This window comes from Capricornis sumatraensis, chromosome 5, assembly GCF_032405125.1.
Source record: "Capricornis sumatraensis isolate serow.1 chromosome 5, serow.2, whole genome shotgun sequence".
NCBI lineage: Eukaryota > Metazoa > Chordata > Mammalia > Artiodactyla > Bovidae > Capricornis > Capricornis sumatraensis.
Window position 1 is genome coordinate 73,759,527 of NC_091073.1, and position 12,259 is coordinate 73,771,785.

At 55.7% G+C, this 12,259-nt stretch overlaps 2 protein-coding genes across 2 annotated transcripts; both read left to right on the plus strand.

The window, feature by feature from the left end:
- The first annotated feature begins 490 nt into the window (after positions 1-490).
- Positions 491-2,175, plus strand: HOXA7 (homeobox A7). Its single transcript, XM_068972408.1, has 2 exons — positions 491-869; positions 1,838-2,175. Exons 1-2 carry the CDS (start codon positions 491-493, stop codon positions 2,173-2,175), a joined length of 717 nt encoding a protein of 238 aa, XP_068828509.1.
- A 7,095-nt stretch (positions 2,176-9,270) lies between these two features.
- HOXA6 (homeobox A6) lies at positions 9,271-11,337 on the plus strand. Its single transcript, XM_068973270.1, has 2 exons — positions 9,271-9,712; positions 11,078-11,337. The coding sequence occupies exons 1-2, from the start codon at positions 9,271-9,273 to the stop codon at positions 11,335-11,337; spliced, it is 702 nt and encodes a 233-aa protein (XP_068829371.1).
- The last annotated feature ends 922 nt before the right edge of the window (positions 11,338-12,259 follow it).

The following is a 12,259-nucleotide window of genomic DNA, read 5'->3' on the forward strand; positions in this document are numbered from 1 at the left end:
CGGTACTTGGGAGCGCAGAGACCCTCCTTGGGTTGGGTGAATGGGCAGAAAAGAGGGGCAGGGAGGACCCGCCAGCTTGGTCCAGCGTCCGGGAATAAGCAAGGAAGGGACTGCGCCCGGCCGGTTCCACGCGGCCTCTGCCGGCCAGGGGTCCGGGCTGGCGGCGCGCGGAGCCTCCACGCGGTGCCTTGGGAGTCCTTTTCCCGCGGGATGCGCCAGGCCGGCTGGGCGCGGACAGATTCGTTGGCCACATATTTGAGCCTCTTTCCCTTCCATTCTAGGCTGCCGCGGGCCCAGCCGAGCGAGACCACCTGTGAGGGCGGCTGAGATTGGCGGAGGCGGTCATGTGGGCGGTCACGTGCTGCAGCGAGCTCCGTCCAAAAGAAAATGGGGTTTGGTGTAAATCTGGGGGTGTAATGTTATCATATATCACGCTACCTCGTAAAACCGACACTGAAAGCTGCCGGACAACAAATCACAGGTCAAAATTATGAGTTCTTCGTATTATGTGAACGCGCTTTTTAGCAAATATACGGCGGGGACTTCTCTGTTCCAAAATGCCGAGCCGACTTCTTGCTCCTTTGCGCCAAACTCGCAGAGAAGCGGCTACGGGGCGGCCGCCGGCGCCTTCCCTTCGACCGTACCGGGCTTGTACAATGTCAACAGCCCCCTCTATCAGAACCCCTTCGCGTCTGGCTACGGCCTGGGTGCCGACGCCTACGGCAACCTGCCCTGCGCCTCTTACGACCAAAACATCCCGGGGCTCTGCAGTGACCTCGCCAAAGGCGCCTGCGACAAGGCAGACGAAGGCGCGCTGCACGGCTCGGCCGAGGCCAATTTCCGCATTTACCCCTGGATGCGATCTTCAGGTAGGCGCAGCCGCTAGGCGGGCCGGGTGGGCGGGCGGACTGGGACCTGGGAGCTCCGGGCTGGGGGCGCGGAGCGCGGAACGAGGCGGCTGCGAGCCGCCGGCCCCGTGACTCCTGGCGGCGCTGCCTTTCTGGTTTTAATTAGAGCCGAGGCGCCATAGCATGGAGAGCTCCTAGCATTGTATGTAAATGAGGCTCATAAAACTTTTTATGGCCCAATTAATGGGTTCGATCCTCATAAATTTATTTAACTCCATTTGCCTTGGAATCTCAACATTAAGTTGGTTTGTTCGCTATTCTCGTATGTTCTCTCTCCCTCCCTTTCTTCTCTCTCCCTCCTCCTTTTCCTTTCAGCCTGGCTTTTCTTCTCAAAAGCAGGGAGAGCCAAACCCTTTTGGGTCCCTCATGCGCCCCTGTGCCAGGGGCCATTTAAAGGCAGGGAGGGACGGATGGGTGGGAGTGGAGGCAGAGAGCCCAGTGCCCTAGGAAGGTCTGGGGATGGGGGCGCGGGCTGCTGGGGAGGAAAGGCGCCCTTGAAGTGAGGGCCGCCGGAGAGGGTCTCCCACTTGCCTAGCTAGGCGGGGAAGCGGCTGGCTCGCCTTTGAATGGCAAAAGCGCAGCGTCTCCCACTTGCCCACACTCTATATTTACAATTTCCCTTTGTCAGGGGGAAGCAGGACATTGTGGAAGCCTAGCCGGCTGGAAAGAGCGGTTGTAAAGTTGGGATTCTGCGCCTTCCCCCCTCACAGAGCTGCCTGAGCGTCTGGCCCCGCAGTCGGGGTCTTCCGCTAACACTCCCGCTCCTCCCCCAGCTCAGGTTGGGGGCGCAGGGTGGAGGGGGACTCGGACCTGGGTCAGGGCCCGGATTGAGGTGCGCGCTTCTGAATGGCAGCCGGGTTGATGCCCTGGCCTGTGTCCCTGTCGGCTTGTCTGTCCGTGTGTCCATGTGTCCATGTGTCTGCTCACAGGGCCGGACCGAAAGCGGGGCCGCCAGACCTACACGCGCTACCAGACGCTGGAGCTGGAGAAGGAGTTCCACTTCAACCGCTACCTGACGCGGCGCCGCCGCATCGAGATCGCCCATGCGCTCTGCCTCACCGAGCGCCAGATCAAGATCTGGTTCCAGAACCGCCGCATGAAGTGGAAGAAAGAGCATAAGGAGGAGGGTCCGGCCGCTTCCGGCGCCCCCGAGGGTGCCGCGCCCGCCGCCTCGGCAGCCGCCGCTGCCGCCGCCGCCGCGGACAAGGCCGACGACGAGGACGACGACGAGGAGGACGACGACGAGGACGAGGAGGAGGAGGAATGAGGCCCGGCTGCCCCAGGCAGTCTGGAAAGCGTCTTTAGAGACTGATTTTATTTACAAAAGTGAAAAAAAATAATAAGAAAATGTTAAAAAAAAAAAAAACCCACTCCCCAACCTGCACCCAATCTACCCCATTACCCACTCCAGCTCCCCAAATTTTTTGGACTGAACAGTCACCAGACTGAGTCCCGTTGGGGATCCCCTCTGCCTCTGAGGATCCCCAACAGACACCCCCAACCCTAGGCCGACCAGCTTTGCGCTGGCACGGTTAAAATACTACCTAGCACAGGCCTCCTCCGGGAGAGGCACTCCCAAACTACCTATGGGCCCAGCCCCAGAGGGGCTCCACTCCCAGGAAGCCCAGAAGTGTCCCAACACTGTCAGACCCCCAGCACCTCCCCCGGTACCGGCAAGGACCTGATTCTCAGTACTACCTACTCGCCCCAAACTACCTATTTTGTGCTCGCTGGCTCGCCTGCTACCTAGTGCCGAACCCTCCCCCCTCCTCGGCCAGGCCTCTGCTGCTTCCGGCTAGTAGCCTTTGGGGTCCCTGAGGCTGCGCTGAGAAGGCGCTGGGATCCGGGGACCAGGGCATTGGCTTCTATTTAAATGGAAAAATAATATATTTATTCCAAAGCATTCTAAGTGCTACAATCTAGAATTCCTCTTTCTTTGGTCTGGGCACCTCATGTTCAGGCCCATCATCCCCTCCTTCTGGAGCATTCCCAAGCTAGCTGCCTGGGCCTCTGGGTTTGCTTCTGCTTAGTAGGACTGCAGAGATGCTCCCAGCCTCCCTGGCCCCTGTGTCCCACTGTCCAGCCATGTTGAATATGTGTATCCTGACTTTTCCTGCAATGGCAAATATTGTATATTTGAAAATGAATTTTGTTTTTGGTCATTTATATAGTCTTGGAGCTCATTTGTAAGGCAATGTCCTGACTTGGGAAGGATGTGTTAATGGGGTGGCTTTGTAGCATGGTGTGTTGTCTTGAGCTAACTCTATAGCTGGTGAGTGGACTGATGCCCTCGCCAGTGCCCTTCATCTCCTGTGTTGTCCTGTGTCCCCCTCATCCCTCTCAGCTCTAGCCTGGGCTTCCAGGAACGGGAAGGTACATTTTCCTACACTTCCCGTCTTGCCCAGTTAACAGTGTTTTATGTAACAGAAAAATAAAGATGCTTGATGACAAAGAACTGTGGACTGCCTTATCTGGGAGTTGCAGTGTGCTGGGGAAGAGAGGGTGAAGCATGTCTGGAGAGCAAGCCCTGGCTAGGTCTGTATGGCCAAAGGGGCTTTGGGACAGCAAAAATGGAAGGATGGATAGGGTTCAAGTGCTGGGTGTCAAGTAATAGTGTATACGCCTGTTGAATCTCTTTTCGCGTGGATTGCTATGGAGATTTATATAGGTGTATGTGTACCTCTTTGTGTGTTTTTGTGAGTCCACAATTGTATGTATTTCTGTGTCCATAATTGTGTGCACACATTTCCGTGTGTGCATAATTGTACATTTCTTTGGAGATTTTTGTCTGGTTTGGGTGTGTATATAAACATCTCCTAGATCCCTTGAAAGCGGAAATCTTCGACTGATACATTATAGTCTATTCTCTGAACCTCCCCCAAACTCTCCGTGGATTCCACCCTTTCCTCTAAGGTTATAGAGTGGGTTCAAAAGGTGTATCATCCTGCGACTGATTCCGAATTCCCCAGGCCCGGGAAAGGACGCAGGATTCAGGGCCTCTGATGCCGCCCCCAGCCTCACATTCAGGAAAAGCGAGGCGGCCCCAGAACCCAGCAATGAAGCTAAGGGGTAGAAGGGGCACTGGCCGCAGACCCCGCTGCGAAACCCTGGCAGGGGCCTCTGGATGCGGAAAAATGAGGGGCTGGGGAAGGGGCGAGGGGCGGTGGGGACAGCGCAGAACAGTGGCAGCTCGGCGGGCGAAGACCTCCACTCTCGTCTCCTGCTTGGGTTGGACCGGCTTCTTATTACTCTTTTAATAAACCCCTGGCACAACTGGGTCTGTAAAATCTGCGTCCCCGAGTTGGGGCCGCCTCAGTGGTAAGATGGCGCCGGTGTAGGAGCTGCCTCCTCTTAGTGATGGGGAAAGGGTCATAAATCCGTTGTTGTTTATGAAAATTTACAACTTTGCAATACAACTTTATGAGTTGTTCGGCCCTTCCATTGGCCGCTGTCGGTCATGTGGATGGGAACCGTGAACATGAACTTTTTTATAATTTCCCTTGCGAGAATAGAGCCGCATTCTTTTGCTCCGCTCCGTCCTGCCTGCTTCGGAGCTCAGCCTTCCAGCCAGGCTCAGCTGTGCTTTGTCCAGCGATGGCGAGCGAGACGAGGCCCCGGCCCGGCCCGGCCCGGCCGCTCCCGCTGGAGGTGGGGTGTGCCCAGTCACCGGCGCCGCGGCGGCCGCTTTGCAACTCGCAACCTGGCTAATTTCCTGCGTCCTCTAGCACCACGAAGGACAATTCGTCTCCCCGGGCTGCCCAAGCGACAGCTGTCAGAGGGACTGGAGCTTCTGGGAACCGCCATCTGAAGGTGAGACACGTGGGGAGATAGGAGCAAAGGTGGTGAGAAGGCAGCGGGCGCCGGCGGCATTGGGAGAGGGCACCCCAGGGCGGCGCTGAAAGGGGGCAGACCTAACCCTCTCCCACCCACTCACCCTTTCACACACACACACACACACACACACACACACACACACACACAAACACCCTCCCTCTCCTTTCCCGCGCGTGCTCACCTGGCAGTCGGTGCCCTCCTTCCTTCCATGCCATAGCTCCCTGGCACGGGGCAGCAGCAGCTGAGGGCTTCTCTCTCCCCTTCCCCAGCGACCTCGCAGAGCCCCCAAAAGGAAATGACCCTGCACCCTGCGTTCCCCGCCAGCCTCCCGGGTTTGGATTTTTTTTCATTCATGACCCAATTGGCAGGATTGAATCCCCCCAATAACTGGAGACAGTTCCCGAGGTGGGAAGATGGTAAGAGAGGAGGGCAAAGTGAATTCATCGACAGGCGTTTTTATCACAGTACCTTCTATTCCTTGGGAAGTGGTTTCTAGCGAGTAAAGGAAGAATAAGCAGAAAACCGAAAAACTTACTAATTCAGCCAGAGTCCTCTGCTGAGTGCCTGCTTCGCTTCGCGTGGTTTTCCGATGAGAGGGATGTCTGGAGCGTGCGGGGAGAGGGAACAGGTTCGTGGGTGGAATTCTGTGTTGAAGGAGAGGATGGGGTTAATTGTTGGGTGCTGCTTGGCGGGAAGTTTCGGTGCAGAGGATGTCGTAGGGTTATTGTGAGTGGCAGGGGCCGCAGCTAAGGTTGAAGGAAGGACACAAATCGAATCTGGGCGATAGGGGGACACCCCCCCAACCACCTCGGCGCAGCGGGTTGACTGGCGACAGCGCTCCGCATCTCCCGAGAGAGCTGGGAGAGGACTGTGCAGCCGCCTGGGAGGAGGCGCGGAGGGTGCAGCGGGCGTGGGCTTGAACGAGCGCCGTGGCGCAAAGCTGACTTGGCTTAGGTGAACCTTGGCCAGATTTGTCCCGGTAGCTTCCTGGAACAGCGAAATGACCCTGAGGTTCTGGGCCCGAGTTCTTTTTGTTATTTGTTTGATTTTGGTGGTTATTGTTTTCCCCACCTTAAGATGATGCCTTGGTATGCATTCGATACTTGAGAAGGGTCTGTGGACGTTGGGGACTTCCACTCGCGTTGGGGGTGGGGCGGGATGCGCTGGGGCGGATAAAGCGGCGTATTTGCATCGCGGGGTCGTGGGCTGCCTGACTGCGGCTGCCGCGGGCAGATAATTTATTGCGACCGCGCCGGGCGCTCGCTGCTGCCACGCTGTGGCCGTCTCCGGAACCGACGCCAATAGCAGCCCCGCGTCGTGCAGCCTGGCGCGACTGCTGCGCGGGCCCCTCAGAGATTTCCAAGCAACCCTAGGAGAGGGGGGCGAGGGAGGACCTCAAGGGCGGCCTCCCAGGGCCTGACTGGCCGGGAACCTCCCCCGCCTTGACCGCCCTTGACGGGAACTGGACGCCTGACTAGACTCGGGTCCTGCTCCCACCCAGCAACCATGGAGACTGGTCGCACAGGCCGCCTGGCACGTCATGGCTGCTTCTCCAAACTGCGCGTTCCAAGGCGCCCCGGGGGTGCACGCTGGTTTCGGCAAACGCGCGCCCGCTTTGGGATTTAGAAATTGGAGCTATCACTCGTAGTCCTGGGGCCTGCAGGCCTGACAGGCTATGGCAAGGAAGGCGGGCTTTGGCTCCAAGGGAGGGCCTGTGACAGGCAGAGGCCGCACCTGTGTGCTATGGGCTCTGGCCTGGGCCAGCGAGTCCAGTGGACGCGGGGGCCCCGAAGGAGCACGCCGCACGACAGCAGGCCTCCCTCCACACCCGCGGAGGTCGAGGAGCTCAGTGGGCAGCCCAGGGAAAGGGCGAAGTGTGAGGCTCTGCTCCCCATCCCGTCCGCCTTGAAGAGCAGCTGAAAGGTAGGTGGGTTTTCTGTGTGGCTTTGACCGAGGAAAGAGCCCTGGTGGCCATTCTCACCTTCCCAGGAGAGGCTCCCTCCAGCGTCTGGGGCTTCTATTCTTGCCTGAAAGTAGCTCTCTCTCTCTCTCTCTCTCTCTCTCTCTCTATATATATATATATATATATATATATATATATATATATATATATATATATATGCAGCTAATGCTGGTTGGAGAAATAAATTGAGCAGCTGCCAACATGATATGTACCAGCCTTGGCTAACAGCTAGAGATTTCAGTGTAATATATTTTTTCCATCTTAGTGCCTATAGAAGCTAGAAATACTGTTTTTGCTGTTAGCTGACAGATCAAATATTTTGTTGATTGAGACAATGATTAGATCGAGAATCCAGGTCAAACCATGACAGATACTAATAATAGTAGTCAATTGCCCCCAGCCCCAACACTATGTGGAACCTAGAGGAATAAAGCAGAAATGATAAATATAAACATTTATCAACATCTCCAAATGATTATTTTCATCTTAATAACTTGCTTGAAATCACTGTCATCTGATGGCGTTGTTTAAAGAACTCAAACATTTTCTTCTAACACAGCTTTTTAAAAATCCCTTTAAAAATTTCGACTCTCGAGTTTTAATTTTCATCTATCAGTTCCTTTTGCTAAAGAAATTTGAGGGCAAGTTAAAATTATATCCTCTCTTACTAGGCCCTTATTTGTATATTCAAAAGAGAAACTTTCCCAGGTTCAATTGATTGGGGCACAGGCAGAAGGCTTCTGGGTGCAGCCCCCATTCAGTGGGCAGCAGCTGATTTCAAGGATGCACCATAGTCTCTGGGGAGGCCAATCAGAGCCCATTCTTTTCTCAAAATTTTTTCCTTGGGGGAAGTGAGAGGAAAAGATTGAAAAGCAAGGAAGAGATTAAGGAAGTCGTTGCCAGATTCCTAAGGGACCCTTGTCAACCCCCCCCCCCCGAAGTTCTGAACCCCATCAGCCTGTATTCACCAGTTTTACAGATCTTATAAACACCCTCCGGAAATTCAGCCAAATCATATAAATAAGTCTTTCTTCAAGCTCCACAGAATTGAAGACTTTAAAGCTAATTCAAGGGTTTTACAAGCCTAACAAATACAGTTGTAAAAATGCCACTGGAATGATACCACATTTTACAAAATGAGATTGATCTATGTGCTGTAAAAGTCAACTATCTTGAAGGCACAGCTCTCAGGCAAGAGAGCACAGCCCAGGACAGGCTTTTCATGTCCTGTCTGGGGAAAGCCAGGCCTGCGACTGTGGTAAACGCAATTCAGATAATTTCTGGAGCTGGGGAGACAACTGTTTCTGGTTCTGGAGCCACAGTGGGTGGCAGGTTCCCCCAAAGTCCCAGAAAAGGCAGGAAAAGGGGATATCCCAGGACAGTGCCCTTTGGACAGGTGACCCAGAAACCAATCACATTCGTTATTGCCACCGCCTTGGGCCAGCAGAGCTGCCCTCTCTGCTGGGTTGAGCCAGGCACCCTGGGTCACTAGCAACTCTGAAATGAGGGCAGAGATTCCACATCTGGATCTGTCTCATCTCTGCCACCCTGCGCGGAGCGCAAGAGGGGAGCAGGTCCTAGGGCTGGCTTTGGAACTCAGTCTCACAGCTATTCCTCTGTAGATTCCTTTCTTGTTGAAACCAGTGGTTTCCAGCCTCTGCGTTCCTGGGTTCAGAGGCAGCCAGAGCGGGGCTCACAGCTTGTGTGTGTGTGCCTGTGTGTGTGCGCACTTTGAGGCCAGGCAATCGCTGGCCATTGTAACGAGGCCTCTCGAGACTCAAAGGAGACATGTTGTTGTACGTGGGAGTAGGGGGCCGGCAGGGGAAGAGACTAGCCTGATCCTAGTCCTGGCTGGCTCGAGGTGAGCCTTTCCCTTTGGTGGCGAGGCCTAGGCCCTTGGTGGGAGTGAGGAAAGAGAGAAGGAGATGATGCACCGATTCCTCAGGCGTAGGAGAGAACTGGGGCGAAGGCCTGGTTTCTCAAATCCCTTCTCCATCTCAGTAACCCGCACCCACGGGGAGAGGAGTGCAGGGGGAGGGGCAAACTCAGGGCCCTGCCGGTACGGCAGGCCCGCCGGGGTACAGCTATCCTTGTCACCGCCCCTCCCGGCGCGGGGCTGTCAGGTTTCCTGTTTGGAGAGAAAAACCAGCAAAATCCAACAAGGCAAAAGGGAAGGAGGAAAGAGCGGGCCTGTTTGGGCCTTTTCGGCGGCAAGGACACCGGTGCCGCTACCACGGGCCGATCCGCACAGCCCTGCCCGGGCTGTGCCCGCCGCCGGCGTTGGGGGAGAGAGCCCGGCGGGTTGGTCGTGCGCGCCCATCAATCTGCCGGGCGGGCGGGCGGACTGGGGGCTGTTTGTAACTTTGCTGCCTCGGTCGCCGCGGTCCCCGGGGAGCGGGCTCCGGCGCTCGCTCCCATTGGCCGCCGCCGCGTCAGCTGGTGCGATTTGCTGCTGTCGCTTTTGGCGTTCGGCCATCCAGAAACAAACCAGTTCGATGACTACTAATAGTTATAGCCAGATGTACTAATACACAACAAATCACAGTCCTGCAGAGGGGCGCGCAAATGAGTTCCTATTTTGTGAATCCCACTTTCCCCGGGAGCCTGCCCAGCGGCCAGGACTCCTTCTTGGGCCAGCTGCCCCTCTATCCGGCCGGCTATGACGCGCTGAGGCCCTTCCCGGCCTCGTACGGGACGTCGAGCCTCCCGGACAAGACGTACACCTCACCTTGTTTCTACCAACAGTCCAACTCGGTCCTGGCCTGCAACCGGGCATCCTACGAGTACGGGGCCTCATGTTTCTATTCTGATAAGGACCTCAGTGGCGCCTCGCCCTCGGGCAGTGGCAAACAGAGGGGCCCCGGGGACTACCTGCACTTTTCTCCCGAGCAGCAGTACAAACCCGACAGCAGCAGCGTGCCGGGCAAAGCCCTCCATGACGAAGGCACCGACCGGAAGTACACGAGCCCTGTTTACCCCTGGATGCAGCGGATGAACTCCTGCGCGGGTAAGGTGTTTCTCTGCAGCCCCTCAAAGAGTGGAGGGAGAGGGGGAAGGAGGCAGGGAAAGAAGGAAAGAGGAGACAGTAGAAAGAGGACATAGAAAGAAAGGAGGAAAGAATGAACAAAGTTTCTTTGGTTTTTAAAAAAGAGTTGTTTTTTTTTTTTTTTTTAATAAAAAACCCAACCCATTCCCAATGGGGCAATCAAGCTGTGAAAGAGTGAAGGCAGGCCCCAGTGCCCATGTAAGGTGACACCTTAGGGGAGCGTGTGTGTGTGGGGGGGTCACTCCATGCTATGTGAGACCCAGTGACAGGGGCAATCTGAAGAGAGAGCAAGGCTGGATGGGAGAGTGTGCCTGCCCACCCCGCACCCTGTAATACCCAGCTCAGTCCCCGTAGTTGTGATGGCCTTCTGCACCCGTTCTGAGAATGCCTCTTTCCCTCACTGTCTCCTCACCTTTCTGCCCTTCAGAAACCCATCTAGAAAGAGGCCCTCGTTTGGACCCTTGCAGTGTCTCCCCAAAGCCTTGGAGGGCCACATCCCCAGCATCAGGATTTTTTAGCTGTCTCCTCCCTTCCCTCCTCCCCCCTCCACTCAACTGCTCACTCACAGCCAACTTCTGCCTCCTTCTGAGGCCCTGAGTCTCACACACTCAACTTGGGGGGAGTCCCCAACCCATGGGTCTTTTTGGCATCAGAATAGATAGCCCATCACAGCCCTACATTCTAGAAGCCCCAGATGGCCCATATCTCCATCTCTGCCCCTGATTTCCAAAAACTCCACAGGGAATTCTTGGAGAAGGACGGAGCCTACTGCGGATTTTAAAACTTACAGTCTTTTGCTTTAAAATGCATTTGTGTTTTCAAGAGCTCTGCTTTTCTCAGAAGGGCCATACAATGGGAAAGCATTTGCGAAGATCTAAGAGGGCTGACCATTTAAAAATTTCCAAAAAGTATATTGTGTCCTGAAGTGTTGACCACAGTAATAACTCCACAGAGGTCAGTGTGTGAATTCGGAGTGTGTACCCTACTCACAGGCTTCCATACCCATCATTTCCAGACACACACTTTACCCCCACAAAACAGAATTAGGTGCCCAGATTTAAGAATGCTGTTCTATTCTTTTTCCTTGTAAAATTTTTACTGAGCAGATTTTGCAAAAACAATCATTTCCCACCCTAAGTCGTTTTAGGTGGAAAATATCTCACTTGGTATGAAATAATCTTCTCCCATCCAGTCCGCTTTTGGCCCCAGACATAGTGGGAGAGGCAGGTGGTTTCCAGCCCCAGAGGCCAGGGCGTGGGGCTCAGGGCTGACTGGTCAGGCTGCCTGGATCCTGGCTTACTGGCGTCCGGCCATTTCTGCCCGCAGGTGCTGTGTATGGGAGTCACGGGCGCCGAGGCCGCCAGACCTACACGCGGTACCAGACGCTGGAGCTGGAGAAGGAGTTCCACTTCAACCGCTACCTGACGCGGCGCCGCCGCATCGAAATAGCCAACGCGCTCTGCCTCACCGAGCGCCAGATCAAGATCTGGTTCCAGAACCGCCGCATGAAGTGGAAAAAGGAAAATAAACTCATCAATTCCACACAACCCAGCGGGGAGGACGCTGAGGCAAAGGCAGGCGAATAGACGCCTGGGCAGGGACCAGGCCCGCGCCGCAACCTCCCTTGGCTTTGCCCCCTTGCCTTCGCCTGCTCCCCAACTTTTCTTCCCACCTGCTCTCATCCGGGGGGCTTTCAAAGCTTCAGGGGAGCCCGGCGCTTTGCAAACGCCTCAGCATTTATTTCTTACAAGGAAAAAAAAAAAAAATCCCACACAGCCAATCTCAGCGGTAGAGCGAGGCGCACTGCACACACAGTCCCGATCTCCCAGGCTGCCCAAGGCGGATCCGGATCTCCGGGCCCGCCCTGAATCCGTCCCCGGCTCTTGTATTAGCGCCTCTGCACGCCCCTGAGCTCGGGTCGCGGGGTTGCTGGAGAGGAAAGAACCCGGGGACCGAGCCCGTTTTGGTGTCTGGGCGTTTCCGCCTCAGTTCCTCGCCAAGTCCCAGAGATCTTGATCACCAAATCAACCCCGACTACTGGGAAGAGGGGCCTAACGTCTGGGGCCCCAGCTCTGCCGTGGCCTTCCAGGCCGTCCCAGACAGGAAGACGCGCGAGGAACAAAGGGGGACCGAGAGAGCCTTGTCTCTCAGCCCCGCGCGCAGCCTTCCGTGGAAAAGAAACAGCCTCAGCCCAGCCGAGCCAACCTGGGCACGGGTGGAACTTCACAGCCCTGGAAGCGACTGGGCTCCCCGAAGGCTCTGAGCTCCGGATTCCGGCTCCCCGCCTCCGATAGCGCCGGCGCTGCCACCACAACAGCTTTCAGGACCTAAGGAGACGGCCCAGAGCCATGGGAGCAGCGAGAGTCCTGGTTTTCAAACGTGCCAGGGGCGCCTGAGATGCTTGGCCTCCAGCGGGGAGAATCCCCCGCCTCGCCTTTACGCTATATTTGTGATTTACTTTCGTCTTTCAGAACCCAGAAAGATAACCACGGAGGTACTAGGCACTGC